Raw genomic sequence first — 27,999 nt, 5'->3', positions numbered from 1 at the left:
TTTGCTACCACTGTAGTGTCCCCAACTGTTTGCATCTCCTGTAAATGTTTATCTCTGGATTTGTTGACGGTAAAACATTGCAGTACAACAACGGTAGTTTTCATTTCAATACGACAATAATTGACAACCTTCTCCATTGCAGTTGTGGCAAGTACAAGTAAACAAGTAAAGTAAACATGGTGTACGTAAATGGTGTCTAGCACAATTTGCTGTTGTCTAGGGAAAAGCCCAGCACCGCTTGACGGTGGAGGAAGGCCTTTTGCCCTGTGTGATAGCAATACTCTTTCTTTAATTTGTCTAATATTTAATCTGTGAATATAGTAATTTCCGCACAGTATTCGGGCTCTTCTCTGCTTGACTCAGTATATTCGTTCCCGCCCCATCATACTAGAGCTAAAATCACGGTTTGTACCTTGCTTCTCTGTAGGCCGAATTAAGTCTGGGTGTGGCAAAGCTAGTTAACCCGACAGCATTCCGCCATTCAGCACACCAACAAAGCACTTAGCTCAGCTTCACTACTGGTAGTCTAATTTCTCCACCTGAGGTCGCAAAGATCAGGTGATCATAATCAGTTACCCTTCGGCGAATTAGGAGCAACCAGAGGAAGTGGAGGCAGAACCGTGAACCGGTTGCAGGCGTTGATCACGGGAAGTAGTGGGGGCTCCGGTGACGTCACCTCGTCGCCGCGCTCAGTCGTTCGTTGTCCACCGTGTCGGGTACATACCGTGCGGCTGTTGTAGTGTTGTGTTGTGTCAATGTGGTGAATTGTGTCTGCTCACTGTTACTTGTTACCAGTGTTTCCTAATTTTATTTCTTGAATAAGTAATTGGCTCGTTTGACACTTGTGCGTTGTGTCGGTGGGAACGGTGACCGGAAGTGGTTGTTGTCACGCCGGAAGTACCAGTTGGTCGGACCTTGGTTCCGCCCGCTCGCAGCCCTTATACAGCGGTGTTTAGAGGTTATTTGCTCACCAACGTCTATAACTTGCTTATTGTTTTCTCGTCCTTCGCCGCTTGCAATGGCTGTTGGTTTAGCAACTATTGTTTAGTAACTGTGACAATAGCTATAGTTGTTTAAATAATTAAGTTTTATGTAGGCCTATTCGTTGCGAACTTCTTGTTAAATTGACACAAAAAGATATTTAACAAGTTAAAAAGTTAATTTTTGTAAACTATTTTCGCGACGAACAGAAAACTTAAGACCTTGCCACTAGAGAATTATCCAAGCCACCTCCATTGACGTATTAGTTCTCGGAAAACTACGGTATTACTACAGCGTTCATAACTTCACTATTACTCAGACTCAATGTGTAACAGAAAATAGTCTCAACCTTGGCATATTCATAGTGGACAATTTTGATATTGGTTTCGGTTTGTAACAAGAGGAAAACATGGCGCAAATATTTGACAACAATATGAGCGTGTGTTTTTCATTATCAGTTGCGTTTTAAATTTGTACTTTGCAACTTTTTGGGCGGGATGATGATTTACGAATCTCTTTGGTTTGAACTTCTACAGTTTTGAAACTATGTCTTGTTTCTTATCAGATCCCCAGTATATAAAGTGTGGAGTTCATTGTCAGAGCGAGGGCTAATTGTGGCCAATAAGTCGTAGTAATAGACTTGGTTTAGCTGTATTCAAGTATGACGAAGAATGTATTGACCCCACTTTCATTCGTGTTTCAACATTACTTTTCGCTACACTACAAAAAGACTATAATTATTTTCCTAATTAAAAGAAACCTGGAATATTTCTTTGTTACAATTAGGAACATTACAAAACTTACAGCATTTTTAGGCTAAGCCTTCTATTTAATGTTAAAATCAACAGTTTTGGTTGTTGTCAATTGAAACAGTTGATAAAACAATAACAAATGTTTGTTTGTTTACATCGGCAACATCCAAAAAAAGATAGTTGTAATCATTACTTATCCATAGTAAACCATTTTTCCAGTAAAAAAAAACTATGTAATAATACATTTTCGCAGGTGATAATTATAAAATTACGAAAAGGCCATTTCACAGTAGTGTAGCGAAAAAGTCATGTTTTTGTTCAGGCCTACATGGGTAATTTACAGCAACACACTTTAAGAAACAAAGTCGGTCCAAGCTTCAAGTCACTTCTGTCGAAGAAGCGTGGTCTTCTTTCTTCTACGTTTTTTCATTTTTCAAAGTACCGTGATTGATAAGTACGTATCTAATTGCGATTCCTCAATGGCACTGAGAAATGCAAAGATATTTGGATGCTGTGAAGAGCATAATTTGTTAAATTTATTATGGACTAGTGCTGGCGCAGTACGGGCTTTGCTAGAGAGGGATTATTTAGACCTTGGGGTTAGGACTGGATTTTTGGCGCAGTGCAGGTCTACCCGACCGTAACACTTGACTAGTGTCTCCTGTACTATTGTCATGGAAAACTGTCTATGGGACGCTGACAGCTGGTGATTTGTATTGAAATCATTATACAGTAGACGTGGTTCAAATGTTAAGTCTGGTCCACTAACATAGAAAACTGTTTATAGACTGGCAGTAGACAATCTGAATTGGAAGAAAAACTGTCTAATGCTCAAAAGATTAAGATTCGGCTTAATTTAATGATTGCCACTGGAGTTGTCAACACATGCGTTTCAATATACATTCAAGTATATTCTCGTTTTAGATCATTCCAAAGTGGTGATTTCTCTTCCCTCAATTAAAAACTGGACCAAAACATAAATTTTTTAAGTACGGTACTGTGTTGGCTTAGCCAAAAAGAATTTTGATTAAGTTTCCCATGGCTAGAAATTAACTCGGAACATCAATGTTTCCCCATATTTTACTCTCGGTAATCCCATGTGATACGTAGCTAGGTCTTGGCTACCACAATGTAAGGTTGACACCACTATAGAAGCGGAGCCAAGGTCGAACGGTACCGCGGTCGCTCCGAGTGACTCATTCTGATTCTACCTCCAGTCAACAGCTGTTCTTCGCTTCTGTACACCGTCACTACCCGCCAAGTGTTGGCCATTTGTGTCAGCTGTTGAAGCGAAATTGTAGATTTTAAAACCTCGACTTTTATTACTGCTGTTACGGTATGTCAATTATTTTTGAGTATTCTCATTGCAGTGTATCAATGAACTGTTTGTCGATTACCATTTGATACATTTACAGCCCTTGTAAAAGACCGCTCCTTAACATAAATTGTGAGTTGTGCAGATTCACAAATCACAACCACACGGAGCCAATGTTATCTTTTCTCGTGTATTTCCTTTCTCTCTGGTCGAGTATTTCCTTTTAACGATACAGTAACATCTCGATGTTGATTTTGCTCTTCAATTCCATCTCTTTATTTTAACTTGGTTTCGCACAAACGCGTGGCTATGTATTGTTTTAGTACGCTCATATTCATGTACCGAACGGACATAGGCCTATTATGTATAAGTAAACTTGCGTAAAGTAAGGTACGGTACCTAAGTAGAGTAATTTAGGAAAGATGAACCGTTATTATTTATTTGCCTACATTTATCTCTTCAAGTACTTGGTACTGGTACTTGCTAGTGTCGGCGACCCACTGACCACCTTGTCACAATTATTGTGTAAACTCCGTGTAATTTAATTGTTACTCCTGTATACGGTTCCCTCGCTTTCGCCATCGGCTCCCGCGCAGCCGCGAACTCCTCGGCTGGTGAAAGCTGTGAAAGCTCGAGGCCGAGTTCATTATACACATCCTCTGTTTGATTATTCCCCCTCTCCTAGTCGAAAGCACTTGTCTTATCGGACCGGCTCTGTATTTGCTTTCCCCCGGAGGAAATTGGGGAACACCGTCAGATGGGTAATTCGGTTTCCCTTTCGTGGTTTTTTCTTCGATTTCGTTCGGGACAGTTTCCGTTCGAATGTAGTGATTTCACGTTAGAGATGTAAAGAAAGTGGTAGACAACCTGGTTTCTTCTTGGTTACCCATATCGGTAAATGTATGGTTTCAAAGACTTTTTATTGCTCAGATTCTTCAGTTTCACCTTTTTTATCGAATCTCTTCGTTTGAACTTTCGTTTCTAGGCGCTTTGGTATTATACCGACCACTACGATAAATTATCTTCCAAATAAGGGTTTAATTAGGTTTAATAACAAAACCTAACCTAACCTAAAACAATAGTCCACCCAGGTTATAATACTAGTTGTGGTCAGTATAATACCAAAGTACTTGTTTCCAATAATTGCTTTATCCTCTATTCCAATTGCATGCTGGTTTCCTTCCACACTCTTGCTACAGGATAGCTTTGTAATTTACAATTCCCTCAATAATTCATCGGCAAGCAGAATACGACCATTCATACTCCTGAGCAGCACCATTCATTGACCTCGGCAGCAGATGATCTCTCGGCGACGTTTGTTGTTTACAAGTTGAAGTGATAACGCTTATCAAAGTGATCACAGTTTGTCGCCACGCGGCGCACGATGTGGCAACAACGCGCATTCTTAGTCATCAGCGCATCAGCTCATCAGCTGTTGCTCCGAGCTCTAACCTTGCTTCCGCCCGCTCTCTGCAACTTCCGGTTTTTGAAATTGATAGGTGAACCGTGTTAATTTTGTAGCGCTCGAGAAGCGGCTTTTGTTGCCCATCACAAGCGTGTCAAATTGTGAAGCGATATCCTTTGGGAAATGCTGTAAGCTTTTTTGTTCTAACGAGATACCAAACACTCATTACTGTAGGTCCACCATCATCGGTAATTTCAAACATTTGTGTAAACTTTTATTGTTTTTACTTGGCAACACAACACAGTACCAACTATTGGCTAATATATTTGGTTTCCCTACATGGTAGCCCAAGTGTTTTGAATTTTCTCAATATCGTTGGGTCGCAACTCCCAATTCAAACAACCCCTAATTGAATTCATACACAATATTGTATAGGCCTACACATCGCTATTTCAGTTTGGGAAACTCGGTTGGCGATGTGGTGTTTATGGGGACCGACCCAGACTTAATTATGTTGTGCAAGATACCGCTTAGTAAATATACTCACATTATGTTTATTTTATTTTTTCATTGTTAGATCATTATTCTTATCTGTTGAACGCTCCTGGTGTGGAATTATCCCAATAGATATTTTCGTTTGAATCGTTCGTACGAATTTATGATTTCATTACAAAACACAGCCTTAGTGTAGCACGACCGCCAGGTGCCGGGGATGGCACGATGTGGCAACACTGTCGGTGTCGGTGCGCATTCAATGAATACCTCGCTACGGGCCAACAATCGTGACTGTATGGATGTTGTAGTGCGGTGTTTCCACTAGTATTCCCCTAAGATCATGTTGTGTTGTGAGCAGACACAATGTCCGCCCCAGCAATGATGTGATGTGAAGTGTGAGACGATATGGTGAAGTGTGAAGTGTTATGATGAGTGTACGAGGAGCTACGGTACCGTACATGACGTGGCTCCACCATGAGCCGCCCTGTCCCCCGCCCAGGACAGCGCCGCCCATACCTCCCATGTGGATCAGGGTGAGTCAACATTCTGCCTGTCTATATGCAAAACATACGGTAAGCGTGGATCACGTGGTGTGGACGAAGCGCTGTGAAAATGTGTAGGCCCTAACCTAACCAAGTGATATGTATTATGACGTTACATAGCATCTATATACTGTATAATGGAACCTGTCTCCTGAGTCAGGAGTCCTCACCATTCGTCTACCTGGAGCTGGTTCGGGACAGCCTGGGCCAGTCCAGGTAGACGAATGGTTAGGAGACAGGTTCCATCGTACTGAGTATAGATCTCTAATACAAATTATCGGTGCTCAGTGCTCACTGGAATTGTGGAGTCGATAAATTCAACCTGGTTGTACACGGGCAGTTGTTTCCTATGTATTGCTGTGTACGTTTCAATCCCAATTCACACAATTAAATTGGACCTATCAACACGGATAGGCCTAACTACTTCCTTTTTGTTTAAAATCACTGTTCTAACTTAGTTGTTCCTTATGAATCGTGTTGAAACCTGTCAAGAATAGTTTTTGTTCGTTACAGGTTTTTGTTAGCGGTCGCAACCCGAAACCTGAACCGGCCACAGGTCTAATAAAGCTGTGTAGCAACTTGTAGACCAAAATATAGTGTAGTATAGACTGAGATTGAGGTGAGGTGGGTGATAAGAAACTACCTTTGTAGAATGACAGAAATCCCAGAACACTATCATTGGTATAGCATAGCCTACTATTGGTATAGCCTATCATTGGTATAGCCTACTACCAATGAATGATTATACACGCTGGAGTACGCTGGAATTTGTTTATGATAATACTGTAATCCCAATCCCTAGTTTTGACAGGCCTATGTCCCACCTTCACCTCACAGGACGACTCTAGTCCCTATTAGGCTACTTCAGGCTAGGCATGGAGGGTTGTGGCACTATCATAATAATATAGATAAACTCCTTTGGTGATTGGTGGGTTTTAAACCCGGGACTTCGAGGACTGGAGCTCCTCTGGAGTGCTCTAACTAGTCCCAACATCATCTTTCATCGCTAATCAAACACTGACAACTACAAAACATCAATCGACAAATCGGAATTACTGAAAAGACATGTAAACAACGAATCCCCATATAGTTTATTTCGTGATGCACGTAAAATATCCGTAAAATCATCCCCCAGATCTTCATGAATTCAGTAAAGATTTCTAGACAATGAGGTAAAATTTTGAACGCCACTGCTTCGAAACACTTCGGAGCAGCGCCTGTCACAGAAGCCCTTTCGGTGCAGTGCCTGACCATATAAATTATTTTGGACAAATACCTAAGCAACGTGTTCTTTTCGGAATGGTACCTGGCTGTGGACATTCTTTCTTATCAATGTCTTAAGCCAAGCTTTCTTTTCGGAAAAATACCTTAAAATGCTCATTCCTTCGGTAGCGACGGGTTCTTTTCGGAACTCTGCCTTTCAGAACAATGTGTTTTCGGAGTAGTGTGGTGGTATGTGTCAGACCATTGACTTTATATATACACTTGTAGATATCTACATTGTATCTACACATCTTATCTATACATTATATCTACATTGTGTAGATATTAAGTCAGTGGTCGCAGTCCCACGCACGGCCTAGGCCCACTTTCGTCGCTGTTCATTTCATTGTGGACCGTGGAACGACGGAAACGAACCTTTTACCGCTGAAAAGTGGGAGTGATTCGCTCTGTTTGCCATTTCAACTGGGCCACTTTTTGTCCGCCCTAGAATAGTTCGGTTCCCAAGCGATAGTGGGAATTGAACCAGTGTAGTTTTGAACATGGAAATCGTATTGATACAGTGCCGTTTGTTTTATGTACATACTTCTATAACAGGGTATTTATATGGGTTGGCAGGGATCTGGTATAGAATGATTTGGGTCAAGAAGTAAATAAGAAATAACTAGCACAACTCATGAAAATTGCTTGTTACCAATTGTGTCAGGAAATAATCACTTTTCAACTCCAATTAAATTTTGCACGCATAAAGCTTGTTATGTAATTTAGTAATGTTCACCATGTTCGGCAAGCACAGAATAGTAATTTATATTATGTGCTAAACGTATGCTATACATGTCAAGTACAGGAAAATATTGAATACAATAATCAGGTCCATTGCAACATGTTTTGCAGAATTTTGTTGTATAGTATTTTTTAAATTTTACAGATAGTTATGGCCTAATTTTTGTTTGTTATACACGTCATATAAAGAGAACGCAATTTCACAAAGATTAATATTGTAAGGTTTCTTTTCCTAGCCTTAAATAAACATGACTTAGTCCAACCTTAGGTTTTCGGCCATTTTATCCTATGGATTGCACGTTTTATATATTTATTAATATGTTATGTGTTCAATAATTTTACCCCTTATACGATAATTTTGGACCGCTTATACGATAATTTTGGACCCCTATACGATAATTTACTCTGGTCAATCTGGCAAGACGGAAGAGTGCGCTACAGTCTCTGGTATCGATTCCTGGTAAGGAAGTGAATCGTTACCAGTGTTTATCTATCCAAGTTCAACAACAGTGGCGGTGATTTACAACTGTTCTGAACATTCCTTCCACTTGTTTCGCCGTTATCCTTGACATTTCAATGGCATTCACCTCCGTTCTCCGCGATTGTATGTCGAAACTGTTTGTTGGTTTCTCGGGCACGCGACAATGAGCCAAGTACAATAGTTGTTGAACACTTCTGAGATATACCGGGTGTGGTTAATTAGTGGTCGCAGTTCCCAGTACATGATCGTTTACAGTAGATTCTTGACCACGAAGCGCTAAGAACTAGACTTTGCTTACAAGGTGTTTTTGATTTTCGTTTATTTTGACCCATTAAACAGGTAGGTACTGTATTCCTGGATTTGTTATACAGTACCTACTTAATAATGCGTTTATGATTAAAATGAGTAGGAGGTGGCAAGACTATGGGAATGCTGAATTAGGAGTACCTCATACACAGTTGATTCCATGTTCAAGCCAGATCTTGAAGAAGTGATGTCATGTGTGACCAGCTGGCTCCTCATGACTCTTAATCTGAGACGATGGGGTATTTTGATGGCGTTTGGATAGGATTGAAAAGTAAATGGGTCGAAGGTATTGTGGGAATAAATAAAAGGTTATGAGTTTAAAACAAATCTGGCCTTAACTTATGAGACATTCTGTATATTTAGGACCGAGTAATAATATTACGTCATCATATGGGTTGCACACTTGTAATAGGAGGGTTACGCACTTACTCATGCAGTGTGGTTTATGGTAGTATATTACTCATAGCCGGTCACCACACCTACACCTACATACACCAGTACTACAGTGATGGTAAGGTAATGCAGAGGTGTGCTGTGGCCTTTGTATAGATGACACTGACACGTGCTGTAGCTGGCCTCTTGTGTTGCGACACCCGTGTAAATATGGCCACTGGTTTCTTCCACCTGTTTGCATTAATTAAAATAGCTTCATTAATACATAAAAGAACAACCAGCTCTCCCTCCGAACTTTGACGATAGTTTTTCAAAATACACATACTTACCATCAAGTAGACGATCCATTCCTAAAAATCAAATACTGTAAATACAAAGCTCCAATGATCAGCGATAAAGAGTGTAACAGTACTACGAAATACCATTTTATTTCTAATCCACTCTTTTTTCATGACAAACTGCAACTTGATGTTAACTGTAGTATCTTTAATGTCATCACATCGAAAAAGAGAAAAAAATAACACATCAGACAAGGATGAACTTTCCACCTTAAATGTCCTCATCAACTCGTATATACCGCTAATTAAGTACGTAGAAGAAAAAATATATAACTTCATTGAGAGATAATCTATTTACTATCTGAAATAAACTTTGTATCAAAACGTACAAGCTATTACCGTAGCTAACCGTTTTCTCAAGAGAACCTGTTGATCGATCATCCGAGCCTAGAGAAAGCGCTACAAAAACCATAACCCTTAAATATTCTCTTATGATATTACACGTTTCATGTTCAATTAATTTACTGTATTGAAAATCAATAGTAAATTAATTTATTTTCGGTCAAATTAAATCAAGTTTACATAAATAAAAATTTATTAACTCTCGTTGCAAGGCATGCTCGCTCTGATTAACAATTAGTTATGGCTGGACCATACGTGAACCTCGTGTCTGCTCTGTTCATCACGACGGCTGACGAAGCCCTTCAAATCTGTCATTGACACAATCGTACAAGTGCAACAGCATCATCGGCTGTAATGTCAGCTGTGTACGAGGTCGACAATGTGTCAGAGAATCCTGTAGTCGCCGATATAAAATTTAATACTGTATGTATGTACATCAGTTAATTTTTTCAAGTAGCCGAAGCAAAACAGTACGATTATTATTAAAGTATTTGCTGGAGAATCATATAGTTGTACATATAGCATTCTTAACACAGTTATTTAAAGCCCAAGCACAATTTTAAAATGAAGTAACCTTGTAGTCGACTTTGATTTTGCCGTTCTAATCAAAATTGAAAACGTGTCCTAAGGAAATAGTTGAATTGATATGGCACATTTTCAGTATTTAAATTTTGTTTCCGAGAGATCTCACACTCATTTTCTCTCCAGCTAGTCGCGTTTGTTGCTTTTGTCAACTCGGAGAATTGTTTTTCTTTGCGCGCCGAGGGTTGATTTCCGTCTCTGCAGTAGTCGTTCAGAATATAAACTTTTCCGTCGCCTACTGATATTTTACTTCAACAGTTTAAATATATATTTGGAAAGTTAACTTGTTTACCTACAATTGTTTAAACCCCACCAATGTTAAATTAATAGTTGTATGAATAATCTGATAATAAATGAGTGCATGATTGTATAATCAATTTAGACTATGAGTAAATGAAAGTATTAAGTTGTAGTAAACATCTTGAGGAAATAATAACACTTCCTTGAGAGGTAATTACAGGGTTGGTTCATTCATTTCTCATCTTTACCCTCTATTATATTGATTTTTAATACCCCCGCATCAGCAAACCTGCAGACTGAATGCATTTCCATTCCCCAGTTGGATTTTCACAAAAATATTACTGTACATCAACACTGCCAGATTTATTTTCTAGTATCTTAAATAACATAATAATTATGAGTAGGCCTACGTGTTTTTTTTTTCTTTTTAAAATGTTTTTAGCTTGGTATGAAATAAACAAATTATTCAAATATGATCAAAATATACAGCCCTAAATTTTGAAACTGACCTATTTTTTAATTTAACTGTTACGCATATAACAACGCTTTAATACTGTAAATTATTTGTTCTTTAGCTCTACAAAATGGTTTTGAAAGAATTAGGCCTACTTATTTTATGTTTTAGACTGTCAAAAATAAGAAAACCCTGTTTTCACTCTGTATTCCTTATACGGGAAATTCGCTAAACATGGGCTAAAAGTACGTTACTACGTTGATTTCTCTTTTTTTCTATTCGTATAAAGTAGTAATATTTTTCCTTTCATGTTGCTCTTCTAACGATCTTGGTCCGTCTGAAATGCTAATTTACAATACTGTATTTGATCTCAACTTTCCAGACGTTAAGCTGTCAAAGATACACAAGTTTTTTTCCTTGTTGGTTTAGCAGCGTAACCTCAAATATTATTCGAACGCGGCCAAAGTTCATACGATAACGTCGTGTCAGGGGCTACTGATAAGTCAGTCCTAGTCCTAGTCTTCATGCACTACATGGGATATGTCGTCGGCGTCAACCGGAGTGTTCTTCAAGTGAGTCTTGGCAGGGAATAGGTGTCTTATCACTGATCAGTGTGAAACTTGCATGTTGATGGCGGGAAGCCCCTTCGTCGTTGCAGTCAAATATCTAGTGCAGTGTTCCCTGGTTTCGGCCCTGTTCTACATATATCGCGCTTGCCGCCAGGAAATAACCGACTTTTGCGAGGAAGAGGTGATGCTTCAATTTTATTGTGGTTAAATAAATACTCCACCATTTTTAACGTGTTTATAGTATAGCGACAACCTTTTGACAGGTTTATGATGTGATTGTTATAGGAAATACGCTATCTTATTGAATTGACTTAAAATTTATTCCCCCATTAATGTTTTACCTTAGATAAGTTTGAAAACAACTTTAAAGTAGTTTTCTGACTGATATTTGTATAGTCTCGGCGTTGATGTTTACTGCTTATTTAATACTCAAGTTATTTTAGTTACCACAGTGTTTGTATTAAATACAACTGTTCGCATAACAATGTGTTGAGCTGACGTTATTTACACAGTATTTTACACGAAAAGTGCAGCGCACGTTGAAAAACTACCACTTAAGAAAAGTCAATGAGTTATTTCTTTGGCCAGATTGAACCATCATGTATTCGACATGAACGCGAACCAAACTTATCAAAACTTGTTTGGACTTTAAAAGCGGATATTCATTTTAGTAGTATTAATGTTAACGCTAGAGTTTTAACATGCAGTTATGTTCAATTTGTGAACATTAAATTTACGAATTTAATCAATGGGAGATAAAAATAACGTTTCAACGTTTAACGTCATTGACATCACTGCACAGGTTCGGGTAGTTCCGTACCTGCTCGGATTTCTTCGGTTGTTCACGTGACCTCTGACCTCCTCCCCCGCCCCCCGTTGTTTGTTTTTCTCGCATCTCCAATTTCAATTTTCAATATGTCGGCCGTCTGCCTGTCAACACTGTCAATGCAGTAAATTAAAATAATCAGTGTTCTTTGATAACCTGTGTTTATCTTTCAGCTTGGTAATACATTTTCGTGATGTGGCGTATGTAGGTTAGAAAGCTGTGATTGTTACTCTTTGTTGAAACTTAATGCCAAAAGTATTTGTGTAAATTGGACTAAACTTGGTGAAATAAAATTAGGTAGGCCTAGCCCAATCTGTAGCCTATCAAAAATGCCGTCCGAAGTTATTGAGTGCGCTACACTTATAACCAAATATTTAGTACTCAAAGATGTAAGTTGGTAGATATAAAGTAACTAACTTAGACATAATTCATCCGCATAATTTTCTTTAGGGCCTAACTTAAGTTTAATTTTGCTTTTTACAGTAGCCTAAGTTGAAAAGTTCCTTACGAAACTAATAAGATAACTTAACTAGGCAACTCAGACGGCCGACGGCCTTTAACCTTAATTAACTTTTTTCTTTAAGTTTACCTAAAAACTTAAGGTTATAGCTTAATAGGCCTAATACCAAACACATTTAGACCTAAGGCCTTTACCCAGAAAGATTTTCTTAGGCTAAAATCATAAAGTGGGCAAAACAATTGATTGTTAAGTTAGGCTATCTAAGTACAATGGTGACTTGCTGTAGTTTGAGATAAAGGTTCACAAGTTCATAAAGTGACATTTAAAGCTCAGTTTACTTTTTAAGTACACTTCCATATCTGTTGGCACAAACAACGGAATGAATAATATTGATTATTCGGTTGTTTAATTCGATATAATCGATATATCGATCGATATTTCCATTCGGTTGTTTGTGCCAACAGATATGGAAGTGTAACTTACCCCTTTTAGCGAATTTCCCATATAGGGAATATTAGCGAATTTCCCATATAGGGAATAAGCTATTACCGTAGGTCTCATGGTAAGACCTAGACCCGGGACCGATTTACTTTTTCGTTTTGAGGTCCCCAGAGGCCAAAAACACCATCCGTTCAAATTCATATATATATATATATTTATATATATATATATATATTTATATATGTGTCCGTTAGCGCGATAACTCGAGCAAAATTGATCCGATTTTGATGAAATTTGGTACAAACGTGTAAACCTACATTTTTTCAAACGAGTTCGCGAACCAGCATAATCGGACCATGGGATCAGGGGTTTATGGGGGGTTTTATGGGGTAAAAATGGGTTTTTCTAATTTTTGACCCCAAAAACTTTAAATTTCTAAATTTCTCTCTAGACCATTTTGAAGAGCATAAAAAAACAAATAATTTAGTATATTGAAGTGTTTTTGAATGTTCATTGACTACGGAGAAAATTTAAAAAATTGTAAATTTAAAATTCCCATGTTATTCTTATGGAGAATAAATAAACTGTTCTAGTTTGCTTGTTTATTGATATATTTTAATCAAATTTGGCAATTTGGTTTATTTCATACTAAGCTATCAATGTTTCAATTGAAAAAACACATCTCAACATCTTCCCCGTAGCAGCAAACCTAACTACTCACTAAAATTAATGTTATTTAAATAGGAAATAAATCTGAAAATTTATAGGGAATATTTTAGTAGAAATCAAGCCGGGTAAATGGAAATTCGCTTAGGATGCAGGTTTGCTGCGACGGGGGTATTTAATTCTTGTATTTTACTTGAGTAAAGTGTAAGTGACCTCCGCACGTAAGCTTAGGCCTAGTCAAACCCCCTAACTTACATTTATAAATCCTACAATGTGATGTGTGTAACATAGTAGGCTATTGCTTTACACAAATAAAGACCCATGTTAAACTTGTAATTAACATATTGTGTCTATTGTTGCAGGGCAGTGAAAATGCGACGGCCGGCCGGGTGTCCTCATCGAGGAGTCGCACCTCCGATGAACCTCACATCGGAAAATACAAACTCCTCAAGACCATTGGCAAAGGAAACTTTGCCAAGGTCAAACTGGCCAAACATGTTCCCACGGGTAAAGAGGTGAGTTGATATTTTGATTATTTATAAATTTTAGTTGTGCTTTCCTAGCTACCTGACATATTTGCAGGATTGTGAATAATGCTTTCAGTGTTGTCGAGGCTCTGGGGTTTCCTTGTCAAATTTGGCCGCTAGGAAAACTGCTGTACTTAGACCCACTTGTGGGTTCAGTTGATGGGAAAAATTGCATTTATGCAATCGTATTCAGTAGCCAAATTTTGGCAGCAATGAATTCCCACCTTTACACCCTTTGCCAAACGTATTTCCGCATTTAGAAGGCTACCAGTTGGCATTTAAGATTGCAATTTTGTAATCTAAGTTAGCCTATTTTATTTTTGCTCACACAAATTAAGAAACGGTCATTAATATTGTCTTAAAAGTGTGCCCTCGTATCAGGTCTAAGTGTTTTGTCATGTCCCAATAGGCTAAGCCTACTAATGATTCATGAAAACTGTTCAGCCAAGCTTTATAATCGAACTAGCTGTAACCCGCGGGCTTCACCCCGTTTGACTTCATAAGTAGGTACCTATTGATAAAATTATTGATTGCCGTAACGGTTTGGGTGGCAATTTGAAAGGCTTTTCATGGTTACTTTGAAAAACAACATACTTAATCAGCTGTCAGGGCAGAGCCCTGGTAGGGTATTAAAATAAAGGTTAAGTCCTTTAAATCTGTAAATCTTCAGTGCTATGCAACGATACATCGTTGTGCGTCTTTTTCCTGAAAAGTGCTATGGAACGATATATCGTTGTTTCCGTTTCATCCGAAAAGCGCTAAGCGACGATATATCAGGCCGGCCCGACTTTCGATCATGTTAGTTTAAATGAGCATATCGGTTGACTCGGTTGTAGTTTCGAAACAGCGATGGTTTCTTTTGAATCCTCATACGATCGAGGCCCAATATATCGTTCCATAGCACTTTTGAGGTAAACAATTTTATTTTTACAAATTTGCCGTGCTGTGCTGTTTGGGCCTGCCGCCTAAAATTTATAGCGGTAATATTTGTTCACAATATGTAAGAACTAGGTACCTGATTTCCTGCATAGCCTGTCTGTCAAAATTTTTTTTTCTTTAATTGGCATTCTTTTGGTTAAAAGTTGGCCTAATAACGTCAATTATATTTACATGAGAAAATGCAGAGTTTCTAATAACGTTCAAATAGTGGTGTTGTTCAGATGGTTTTTTGTTTCACTTATCTGTGAATAAAAGCCTAATTTAATACTAAAAATTTTAGTAAAGGTTTCTTGGATGTAGTCATATTCTTTTTAGAGCTAGGATACCGGTACTAATAAAAATAAAACAAATTATTAGTATCCGGAAGCTCTGTTATACAAATAAATGGCAACGGAAAAAAGGGTTAAAAAAAGATCTTCAGTGCTATGCAACGATACATCGTTGTGCGTCTTTTTCCCGAAAAGTGCTATGGAACGATATATCGTTGTTTCCGTTTCATCCGAAAAGCGCTAAGCGACGATATATCAGGCCGGCCCGACTTTCGATCATGTTAGTTTAAATGAGCATATCGGTTGACTCGGTTGTAGTTTCGAAACAGCGATGGTTTCTTTTGAATCCTCATACGATCGAGGCCCAATATATCGTTCCATAGCACTTTTGAGGTAAACAATTTTATTTTTACAAATTCGCCGTGCTGTGCTGTTTGGGCCTGCCGCCTAAAATTTATAGCGGTAATATTTGTTCACAATATGTAAGAACTAGGTACCTGATTTCCTGCATAGCCTGTCTGTCAAAATTTTTTTTTCTTTAATTGGCATTCTTTTGGTTAAAAGTTGGCCTAATAACGTCAATTATATTTACATGAGAAAATGCAGAGTTTCTAATAACGTTCAAATAGTGGTGTTGTTCAGATGGTTTTTTGTTTCACTTATCTGTGAATAAAAGCCTAATTTAATACGGTACTAAAAATTTTAGTAAAGGTTTCTTGGATGTAGTCATATTCTTTTTAGAGCTAGGATACCGGTACTAATAAAAATAAAACAAATTATTAGTATCCGGAAGCTCTGTTATACAAATAAATGGCAACGGAAAAAAGGGTTAAAAAAAGTTTTTAATTAAAAATTGCCATGTTATTCTTACTAGAGGCCTACTATTAATATTTTACCAAAAACATCCCTTATATCCCTTTGTAGCTGCAAACCTAGTTACCTATTCATTAAATCTGATTCAGTTGAATAAGGAATACATCTGAAATTTTTAAGGAAATATTTTAGTGCAAATCCCATGAGGCTAATTGGAATTCATATACTCTGCAGGTTTGCTGCATCGCGGGTATTTACATCGTGTTGAAAGTTTGTTCAAGATCTGGATCCGTTTGGTTACCGGTAACTTGATTCTGAGCAAGTTAACTTTGTAGCGTTAGATGGAGTTGCTTTAACTTGAGTTATGAATGAGTGTCCCGTCACAACTTGTCTTGTCCCATCAATAACTGATTCTACCTTGTTGAGTTTGTGGGAGAGATCATGCTTAACAATCAGACGACTGTCACAACGGGAGACAATGTATGTTCTGGATGTCGATGAAGCTGAGATCTGGGTTTTGTCTGAGCAATCAAGTATCAAATATCATCCATCTTGCGTAACCTCCCAACCGACTGCTTGTTCCAATAAAACACTCCAGAACAAGATTAATCTACTTGTTGACAACCTCTCCAATTCCCGTCGTCAATCCGCATTGACCCGGTTTATTTTGCAAACAGCTGGTCATTTAATATAAAAGAACATTTTTTCCTTGTAGCCTATATGTAGTAATTTTCTGAAGGTAGTTGTAAAATTGTGTGAATTTGCCCACAATCGGAAACCAATGACTTGTGTTAATTTAGTGAACTTGGTATTGGGTTAAGCTTAGTCAAGGTTTGTATGTATCAGCGAAACGTAAATAATCCTGATTAATTGGGACCGGACCCTATTCGGATTATCAAATTATAAAATTACCGTGAAAAAGTGCTATCACACACAATTTGAGCATCAAACGTCTTTAAAGTTGTATATTTTCTAGTATAGGTACAGTAAAGGGTCTAAAATAGAGATGAATTCAAAACATTTTCTATGTTCAATGACTGATAGTATTTAATTTATAGCAAAGTGTGTTCAGTGCCCAATAAAAAATCAGACACTACATATTTAAGCTTTAAAAAAATTTTGATTAGCTTTTTAACAGTGGTAGTGGTTACTTTTGCAGCTGACTGAACAAAACTCTTGCTATGCTAAACAATTTACTTAAAAATTATTGACGTTCTCGTTTTACGTTCTACTGTATTGTGGAGTGTTTCTTTTTATCCTAATTAAAAAGGACCATTAAACGCTCTTTATTTAGGATTGTTTTTCATTTTGAAGGGTGAAGAGTACCGGTAATTAAGACTTTCAGAACACAATCTTTTGTCCCAATACGTTTAGGAAATTGTCTTGATAAATTTAGTTTTCTACTCAAATATAATAGGCCTAGGGAATTTATTGATAGTGTTTATTAGCCTACTTAATATTATGACTGATTTTTATACAGAGTGGTAATAAAGTCCGAAGACAGTTAAATATTAAAAAAAAATAATGTAGATAGAGCTACAATACTTGGTACAAAGTTACAGAGCAATAAACTTTATTTTAACACATATTCAGTGATCCAATAACTCTTCAGGGGGACGGCCCACAAGGAGTCGGTCGAAAATCTTAAATGGAAGCATAGGTCAATATGCACATCAAATGAAAGGTATTTTTTAGTAGAATACAATGCCGCAAACCGCACTTCAAAAGGTTGATCCTGCGCAAAATGGCAGCCGTTCAAAAACTTTTTGAATCTGCCATTTTGTAGCTTTGAACGACTGCCATTTTTTACTCAGGTGTTCTTTTGAGCTTGAATTTACGGCATTTTAATCTACTATTGAAGACCTTCAACTTGATGTGCATATCGACCTATGCTTACGTTAACAATTTCTTCCGATTCCTGAGGAGTAGGCCTAAGCATATGATAGCAATGCAAAGTAAATGAATCTTTGAACAACTGTCATTCTTGGCTCGCTTAAGTCCGTTTGAGTTCAAATTTGCGTCAGTATATTCTGCTAGTAAAGACTTTTAATTTGATGTACATGTCAACCTCAGCTTCTATTTAAGATTTCCTCCTGACTCCTTGCAGGAGTCATTAGTGTGTTCTTAAGTCCCCATGATATGACAGAAAATTTTTATTTCCTAAAAAAAGTAGATTTTTAGGTGTTGTGTTGACATACCAAATCTTATTGATTTATCTGTTGTCGTTTCGAAAATATTTAACTGTCTTCAGACTTTATGACCACCCTGTATAACTGGACTTCTATTTTGTAGGTACTGTATATTGCTCTTTCCTGAAACAATTATAATTTAAATCCTAATTCTAATTTTCTGTTATGCATTTCAGGTAGCAATCAAAATAATAGACAAGACACAATTAAATCCTGGAAGTTTACAAAAGGTAAGTTTCATATACCATTTCATATTTTACTTATTTTATTAAATTTCTTTGCAACATAGTAATTATTTTGTTAAATAAAGTTTGTAAACAATTTGAACGGAGAAAAAAATTGCAGAAACAAGATAAATAGTTTGAGTTGATAGAAAATTAACAGAACATGGACAATTATAAGGAAGTAGACATTCCATGTTTCCACTTAACTACAATATATGAACCGATCATGACAGAATTGCAAAATTATTATTCATTTTTTCGGTCAAAAATATGTGTAGGCTTACAATGAAATTTTACTTCTTGCTGTCCTGAATAAAAATATACTTGATGTTGTGGAAATTTTTACATTAGGCTACTTTATTAGTTAATTGGTATCAAATTGGGTTGCCTAAAACCAGTTAGTTTGTTTTAGAACGTATAAGGCCTATGTTAAAAATGTGAAAGTTTTAAAATTGAACTTTGTTTATAAATTGTAATTTTTTTGTACTAAAACTAACACTCATCTGAAAAATTTGAAAAAGATCCTAGTTGCATCAAAAACAGGAAGTTGTGAGTGGTGACAGTCATTTTGAGAAAATGTTTTCTCAAGTAAGCAGTTCCCACTTCTTAGATGCATTAAAAGGAAGTATGCAAATTTATCCTACTTTCTGGATAGGGCCTAGTCATCATACTTTGACCTCATAAATCAAGTCATAGAAGTTAGCAAAAAAGGTTGCTCTATCTATTTACATAGTTAATCCATTTCGGAAAGCATACAACAATGATTTGCTTTTATACTAACCACAATAGGCTAGAATTTATTCTTATGTCTGTTTTTAATGTTTCAGTTATTTAGAGAAGTTAGGATAATGAAGATGCTAGATCATCCAAACATAGGTAAGTTGATGACAAATAGAATAATTATTGTTAAGGACAGTAGGCCTAATACCTAAGGGATGTAAACATTTCAAGGATTAAAAAAAAAATATTTGACTTTGGGGACAACACAGACACAGACAATCGTGATATAGTGTTTTACTAAAGAAAACGTCTTTATGTCAGTCAACACTAATTGAACAGTTGAGATTTATTTAATTGTTAGCTGTTGGTTCTATACTCTTGGTAACGGGTTAGCCAAACTCTAGTATTTGAACTAGTTGCAATCGTTACCAGAGTTCTGTTGTGGGGAGGTGTAAAAAGTATGAAATGAAAAATAACTTTATTACTAACTTTAATAGCTTAGTTTAGGCCTATGTTTGTTGAATCCCATATACATCAAAAACAAAAATCATGAGTTTAATAGTTTTTATGTTATTGCATGGTGTCTACTCTCCGGGAAATTCGGGAAAACCGGGAAACCTCCGGGAATTTTATCTTACCTTGAAATGTCCTGGAAAACTCCAGGAATCCACCCAAACCTCCGGGAATCCACAGCCCGGTCATCGGAATCGTCGCCTAACCGAAACACTACCGCTTTTGTTGCCACGATCGCGGGAAACGATTATCGGTGTTGCCGAAACCGCAAGATATGCTCACGGGTATTGCCGCGATCGCGAGAGACGATTATCGGTGTCGCCGAAACCACGTGAGATGCACACGGGCGACGATCGCGGGAAACGATTATCGGTGTTGCTAAAACCGCAAGATATGCTCACGAGTATTGCCGCGATCGCGAGAGACGATTATCGGTGTCGCCGAAACCACGTGAGATGCCTACGGGTGTTGCCGCGATCGCGGGAAACGATTATCGGTGTTGCTAAAACCGCAAGATAGGCTCACGGGTATTGCCGCGATCGCGAGAGACGATTATTAGTGTCGCCGAAACCACGTGAGATGCCTACGGGCGTTGCCGCGATGGCGGGAAACGATTATCGGTGTTGCTAAAACCGCAAGATATGCTCACGAGTATTGCCGCAATCGCGAGAGACGATTATCGGTGTCGCCGAAACCACGTGAGATGCCTACGGGTGTTGCCGCGATCGCGGGAAACGATTATCGGTGTTGCTAAAACCGCAAGATATGCTCACGGGTATTGCCGCGATCGCGGGAGACGATTATCGGTGTCGCCGTAACCACGTGAGATGCCTACGGGCGTTGCCGCGATCGCGGGAAACGATTATCGGTGTTGCTAAAATGCAAGATATGCTCACGAGTATTGCCGCGATCGCGAGAGACGATTATCGGTGTCGCCCAAACCGCAAGATATGCTTACGGGTATTGCCGCGATCGCGAGAGACGATTATCGGTGTCGCCGAAACCACGTGAGATGCCTACGGGTGTTGCCGCGATCGCGGGAAACGATTATCGGTGTTGCTAAAATGCAAGATATGCTCACGAGTATTGCCGCGATCGCGAGAGACGATTATCGGTGTCGCCCAAACCGCAAGATATGCTTACGGGTATTGCCGCGATCGCGAGAGACGATTATCGGTGTCGCCGAAACCACGTGAGATGCCTACGGGTGTTGCCGCGATCGCGGGAAACGATTATCGGTGTTGCTAAAACCGCAAGATATGCTCACGGGTATTGCCGCGATCGCGGGAGACGATTATTGGTGTCGCCGTAACCACGTGAGATGCTTACGGGCGTTGCCGCGATCGCGGGAAACGATTATCGGTGTTGCTAAAATGCAAGACATGCTCACGAGTATTGCCGCGATCGCGAGAGACGATTATCGGTGTCGCCCAAACCACGTGAGATACCTACGGGTGTTGCCGCGATCGCGGGAAACGATTATCGGTGTTGCTAAAACCGCAAGATATGCTCACGGGTATTGCCGCGATCGCGGGAGACGATTATCGGTGTCGCCGAAAGTGCGAGATATGCCTACGGGCGTTGCCGCGATGGCGGGATGCTAGTATCGGTGTTGCTAAAACTGCAAGATATGCTCACGAGTATTGCCGCGATCGCGAGAGACGATTATTGGTGTCACCGAAAGTGCGAGATATGCCTACGGGAGTTGCCGCGATCGCGGAAGACGATTATCGGTGTCTCCGAAACCGCAAGATATGCTCACGGGTATTGCCGCGATCGCGAGAGACGATTATCGCTGTTGCCGAAACCACGTGAGATGCCTACGGGTGTTGCCGCGATCGCGGGAAACGATTATCGGTGTTGCCGAAACCGCAAGATATGCTCACGGGTGTTGCTGCGATCACGGGAGACGATTATCGGTGTCGCCGAACCCGCGAGATTTCCCCACGGCTATTGCCGCGATCGAGGTAGACGATTATCGGTGTTGCCGAAACCGCAAAATATGCATACGGGTGTTGCCGTGACCGTTGACGGTGTGACGTTTTGTCGCTGGTGTTGAAGAAACTGCAAGATATGCTCACTGATATTCCCACAATCGCGGGAGATGATAACTGGTGTCGCCTTACCTACCAGTTATACTGTTTTATTATGTTAAAAATATTATTCTTTGGAAATGTTTTGTTTCAAATAATAATAATCATTATTAATAATAATAATAGCCTAATAATAATCATTTTCATTTATTAGCGGGTTGCGATTAGTTAAACGGGTTCCGATAGTAGCTCCTTAAAATTCAGGAATTTGTCTTGAATTCTCCTGGAAAACTCCTTGAATTTTTCAAACCAGGTTTAGTAGACACCATGTATTGTTATTCAGTTTTTATGTGGGATGTCAAAAATGATTAAATTATTAAGTGTTGTAACTTATGTAAAGAAAATCTTATGTAGCAAGAACCCAATTTGTACTTGGCAGGAGAAATTTGTCTTGAAATCACTTTTGGCTTATTTGACGAGGCTAATTCTTGCATAATGGTAGGAAACTGCTAGGAGTGGCTGAAGTGGTCCTTGTGTTGGTCTAAAATTTGAACTAGCTCTTTTTGCAGACTTTGAGAGATTGATGGAGACTTTTGACAGCCCTTGAAATTAAACAGTGAAGTCGAAAAATTTATATCACACATTACAATTTCCATTTACATTTCTTACTTTAAAAAATGCAATGCAAATGATGTTTTGAATAGACAGATTTCCAGGATTACCAGTATTGTGTTGTGTTACAGTCAAGTTATTCCAAGTGATAGAGACAGATAAGACATTGTACCTGGTGATGGAGTATGCTAGTGGAGGAGAGGTGTTTGACTACCTCGTACTACACGGCAGGATGAAGGAGAAAGAGGCTCGGGCCAAGTTTAGACAGGTCAGTGCCGTAAAACACTTCTCAGCCTAAAAGTGTCAGGTTGCTTGGATTTTCCTTCTGAATTCAGCAAATATTGTATCCTGTGTCTAGCTGTGAGTCAATTGACTTTAAAGGGCAGTCAGTATCTCACCTCACATGTAATGACCATTGATCTCTATACTATAAATGCATCACGCACTGTAATGCTCAGAAGTAGGCTCATATCGGTCGGTCCCCACCTAGTGGTGAACCGTCCTGCTACAGCCATACACATAACATAGGGCTACTATGGTTTCATTGATAACAGTTTTCATATGTTTTCACATAACATATTAATACTTCTGCGGTTTCATGCAGATTACAACTGTGTAAATTATATGAAAATCAAGCTACTGTGCTCAAAGATGCAGCGTCTTTTGTGAGTGTGAGCTTGGAAATGCCATAAGATGTAATGTGTAGAGAGCAACAGTTCATAGGTTAAGAGAGCCGAGTGGCCGGACCGAGAAGGCAACCCAGAGCGTGCAATCCAGTTGAAATAGAGATCAATGGTAATATTGTGTTAGAGCGTAAAATTCAAATTTAAACTTTTATAATAATTTATATTCATTTTCAGATAAGCTATTGCCTGGTTGTGGGACATGAGTTTATCTGGAATACGTAGGGTCTTACACCAGATTTCAAGAATGCTTTAAATAGAGAACCGTGAATACTATATTGTGAAAAACTGACGTTTTTTTCTAACCAAATAGATATCGCCTCTAGGAAAACGCCCATGCCAAGAAACACATTTTTTTTTTACTATGCCAGTGGTATTTTTAAGGAGCTATGAAGGAAATGAACAAACCCTTTTTGAGAAAGCGGTCCAAACCCATATGATTTTTTGATGTGCCGGGAATCAAATCCATCCCCCTCGCACTTAATTCTGAGTCACTTACCATAAGGCTAGCAACACAAATTTCCCAATCATGACACACTATCTCAGAACAAGGACTGGAATTATTCCTTTGGTAGACCTTGCATGGAAATAATTTAACTTTAGGGTTTAGGTTATTAATAATAACGAGCTGTTGGCCCGTCCTATGTACGGGAATCGAGTCCATTAAAACTGTATATAGTGTGTCTATTACTAATTCAGGCATAGTTTAATCAGTTCAAAATTGATAGTAAAGAAAAAGCTTCCAAGATGAGTTAAAACACGTAATCATTGTTATTTCCCCAGCCTTTCCTCAAAAAGTCGAATAGTAAACTAATTTTCATAGGCTTTCTTTTGAAGATTAGTGAGCTTCGATTCGTATACAGCAATGGTTATAGAATCTTACTTATTTCCTAAAATCAATGACAAAATCTCAGAGTAAATAAACTAACCTCATAAATCTATAGAATATTTTTTATTCAACCAGCTGTTAGTTATAATAAATTATATTTCACTAAAACATACTAAAAATTTGAAAGACTGCTCAAAAAAATAAATTAGAACATCTATCATTTTACTATGTATATTTAAATAAACTCTCATCCTCTTACCGATTAGTATGTTGTAGCCCTTTAAATTCTGAAAAAAATGGTACAAATCCCATTTCCATAAAAATTACGGTTCAAAAGTTATGGTAAATTATGTTATTTTCTCCATAAAAAACCCCATAAAATAACAAAAAATAGGATTTGAGAAAAAAATCCGGTTTTTATTCAACATAGTATGTTATGGTCCTTACAATTTTGATAGTTTTTTCAATTTTATAGAAATTTTGATTTTTAATGGGGATTTTCCCATAAAACCCCATAAAATAACGGAAAAATTGGATTTTCCCAAAAACGGCCATCACGATTTTGATAAAAATTTAGTATTTTATAGTCCTTTATATTCTGAACAAAATGGTACAAATCCCATTTCTGTAAAAATTACGGTTCAAAAGTTATTGTAAATGATGTTATTTTCCCATAAAAAGCCCATGAAATAACGGAAAAATAGGGTTTTCCCAAAAACGGTCCGAACTATTTTGATAAAAATTTAGTATGTTATAGTCCTTTAAATTCTGATCAAAATTGTACTAATCCCATTTCTGTATATTTACTCTCACCGCTTACACATGATAAAGGTTGTTGACAAACTTATGGGAGAAAGTATGTGTCAGAATGCTGATACCGTTTATTTTACAGATTGTATCTGCTGTTCAGTATTGTCATCAAAAGAAAATCATTCACAGAGACCTTAAGGTGGGTGCTTATTTTTAAACCTTTGAAACATTTAGTTATATTAATTAATTGAAGTGTAGAAATTTTATCCCACCAGAGAAAAGGTTTTAATGTGTTGCTAGTAAATATCATGTAACAAGTTGTGCTTAATGCCAACTTTTTTGTATAGTCACCAATAATTGTGTGTTCAAATTGTAATTAAAACATAAGTAATGGTAAACACATTGACTGGCTTTCAGTCATGTCATTGAGACTGAACTAATCACCCAGATTGATCCCAGTTTTTTAAGTGTTAAATTATCTTAGCAAATTAATGATTCATGCACAAAAAAGCAAGTTACACTTAAATTTTCTATTACTTCCATTACTACTTAAACTTGTTTTGACTAAGTTGGGATGCGATCTCGCATTTCCGACTCCTAATGTATCTGTAAAAACATAAACAGAAACATGATGTATTGATCTATTTTCTTTCTATGTTTATTGGCTATATTCTATGTAAAAACTGACACTTTGCTCAATAAAACAAAAAATGTAATTAATTTGTATGATATTTATTTTTAGGCTGAGAATCTATTACTAGACAGTGAAATGAACATCAAAATTGCTGACTTTGGCTTCAGCAATGAGTTCACTCCTGGAAATAAGTTAGATACCTTCTGTGGGAGTCCGCCTTACGCCGCCCCTGAACTCTTCCAAGGTGCGTTGCCAAACTTGGGCTGGAATCTGTTCTTTCTCAGAGTGTAAACATGTTCAACTGCAAAAAAAAACACAAGTACAATGGTGATAATATTTATAATTTTATGTTAACAAATAAAAGAGCTCTGTTTTGATCATCTCTAAAACATATAAGCTTTTTTTCCGACACTTGATAAAAAAAGGTTTGAACCAACACATGAAAATTAACCACTTTGGGGTAGTTTGGAATTTCATAAATAATATTGTTTTCACATCTCTTTTGATTATAATTTATCTATGCTATAGTATGGTTTGTTTTTTAATTAGTTAGTTTAAGACCCCTTTACCCTTTTAAAAATGTATTAAATCTTTTCTCAAATAAAAACATAAACAAGATTCCCTTGTGAATACTCTGTTGTTCATTTTACTACGTTTTGTACATTGCAGGTAAAAAGTACGATGGGCCTGAAGTGGACGTTTGGTCGCTCGGAGTCATTTTATATACCTTGGTGAGTGGATCGTTACCATTCGATGGCTCGACGTTACGAGAACTAAGGGAACGGGTTCTCAGAGGGAAGTATAGAATCCCCTTCTACATGTCAACCGATTGTGAAAACCTGCTCAAGAAATTCCTCGTGTTAAACCCAGCGAAAAGAGCGTCACTAGAGGTGAGGTCGCATCTCAGATATTTGCTTTTATACTCTAGCGATATTCGTATCACATGGGTCTGCTAACCCATGATTTAATCAGGACGTTACTTCTTACTAAAGCTTTCTAACATTGGTAAGTGGGATTTGACTCACTTCTGAAATCTTTGTATTTTAGTCTTTTTAATTTATTTGTTTTAGTTTCATATCTATCTTGGTTGTTGTTTGAGCCATTATGTAGATTTGCATAGCACTTCATCTTCTGTATGCTTTTGATGTAATCGAGCATTAATCATGTTTATCTGGTTTGAAACGGTGGTCAAATGTCAATTGGATAGTTCTAGATAGTACATCTATGCTTTTAACAATATAAATTATTTAGTTAAATAATGTACCTACTAACAGTAGCTTCTCGGCTGAAGTTGAAGCATTAGTAAGCTATATAACTTGTAAAGCCTATTGTAACCTTAACAGATGCCAGTTAAATACACAAATTCCAATAACCCTGAATAAAAGAGTTTCATTGCTTTTATTTCCTTTGGTCCTAATCATCTACACTAACTTAAGTAACCAAACAGTATTTAGATTTCTTTTTAAACAACAGTTTGATTTGCAAATAATAAAAGAAAGAGGGATAAAAGACATACAAACTATTTAAGTAAATGTTCTAGTAATGAATTAGTCGCAAAGAAAAGTATTAAACATAATAGGCTACACAGTAAATTTATTGAAATTGTTAAGTTTTCCCCTAATGTTAACTTTATATGCCTCAAACATTGCCAAACATGACTAAACTCGAGATAGTAAATCAATTTATTAAAGTTAGGTAACACACAAAAAAACACTTTTTATTGGGGATGTTTTGTAATGATAAACAACAGTTAAAATTAATACTATTCAACCTATTTACATTTCAATTTTCTTGCATGTTGCACTAAGAATATGTCATTCTCTTCCAAATGCACTCATTATGAAATTTTTAGATTCATGTTTTAACTGTACATGATGTCATGAGTGGTAGCACATTATATTATGCTAATGTTTCACTATAGTTGCTTCTTAGTTTGAATGCTTTGACGGGACTCAGGTGTTTGGCGATATTTGTATGAAAGCACAGCTAAAACAATGGCATTGCTCAAAACCTTGATAATGTTTCTTGGTTAAATATGTGGTGAAAAAAAGGCCTGGAGAAGACTGTTAAAATATGGACAGGGGTTTGTAGCCAGAACCTTTTTTGTAACCTTTTTTACTTTTGATTGGGGCTTGCTAAGTAAAAAATATTGATTTCAGTTCTCGGTCCAATATGAGGGCCTGCCAAAATCATTACTTTGGAGAATTTTGATTGAAATTATCACACTCCAATAATCGGTTCCTCAAAAATTGTACATAACATTCTACCGTTGTCGCATTGAAACCAAAACCACCGTAACTTGCAGTTGCAGTGAAATGATGCTATATTAAGTGGAATATATTCCACTGTTGTTCCCCATGGTTGCAGAGACATTATCATTTTCTCTACGATCCAAGTCGGTCGGCTACGATAATGTGAACATCTGTGGTCGCCGTGAAATCATGGATGCCTCCTGCAGTTGTGATGAAATCGTGAGCGTCTCCTGCGATTGCGGAAAAACTGAGAACTAATTACGTCTTCTGCAGTCAAGGCAATACTGTGAAATTCTTCCACAGTTGCAGAGCCACTGTAGTCTCCCGCAATCACCGCTAAATCACGATCCCTAGTGATCATAGCTGTTTGCGATGGTTTTAAGCAATGCCGTTGTCACAAATGAACCAAACGCTTGAGCC

General features: G+C 37.6%; 1 protein-coding gene across 1 annotated transcript in view; it reads left to right on the top strand.

Moving 5' to 3' along the window:
- The window catches only part of LOC129000743 (serine/threonine-protein kinase MARK2-like), a 148,536-nt gene that overhangs the window by 85,320 nt on the left and 35,217 nt on the right, over window positions 1–27,999 (top strand). Inside the window, exons 3-9 of the mRNA XM_054427723.1 lie at window positions 13,955–14,107; window positions 18,506–18,559; window positions 19,381–19,429; window positions 22,563–22,699; window positions 24,836–24,892; window positions 25,436–25,571; window positions 25,997–26,217. Of these exons, the coding sequence (XP_054283698.1) occupies window positions 13,955–14,107; window positions 18,506–18,559; window positions 19,381–19,429; window positions 22,563–22,699; window positions 24,836–24,892; window positions 25,436–25,571; window positions 25,997–26,217 (807 nt within the window). The remainder of the gene's footprint in view (window positions 1–13,954; window positions 14,108–18,505; window positions 18,560–19,380; window positions 19,430–22,562; window positions 22,700–24,835; window positions 24,893–25,435; window positions 25,572–25,996; window positions 26,218–27,999) is intronic.

Source organism: Macrosteles quadrilineatus, unplaced genomic scaffold, assembly GCF_028750875.1.
Source record: "Macrosteles quadrilineatus isolate MER2022 unplaced genomic scaffold, UCM_ALF_1.0 Scaffold_8__2_contigs__length_117827958, whole genome shotgun sequence".
In the NCBI taxonomy this organism is placed as follows: domain Eukaryota; kingdom Metazoa; phylum Arthropoda; class Insecta; order Hemiptera; family Cicadellidae; genus Macrosteles; species Macrosteles quadrilineatus.
The sequence above is the reverse complement of the archived record's forward strand: the minus strand, read 5'-3'. Positions and strand labels throughout refer to the sequence as shown.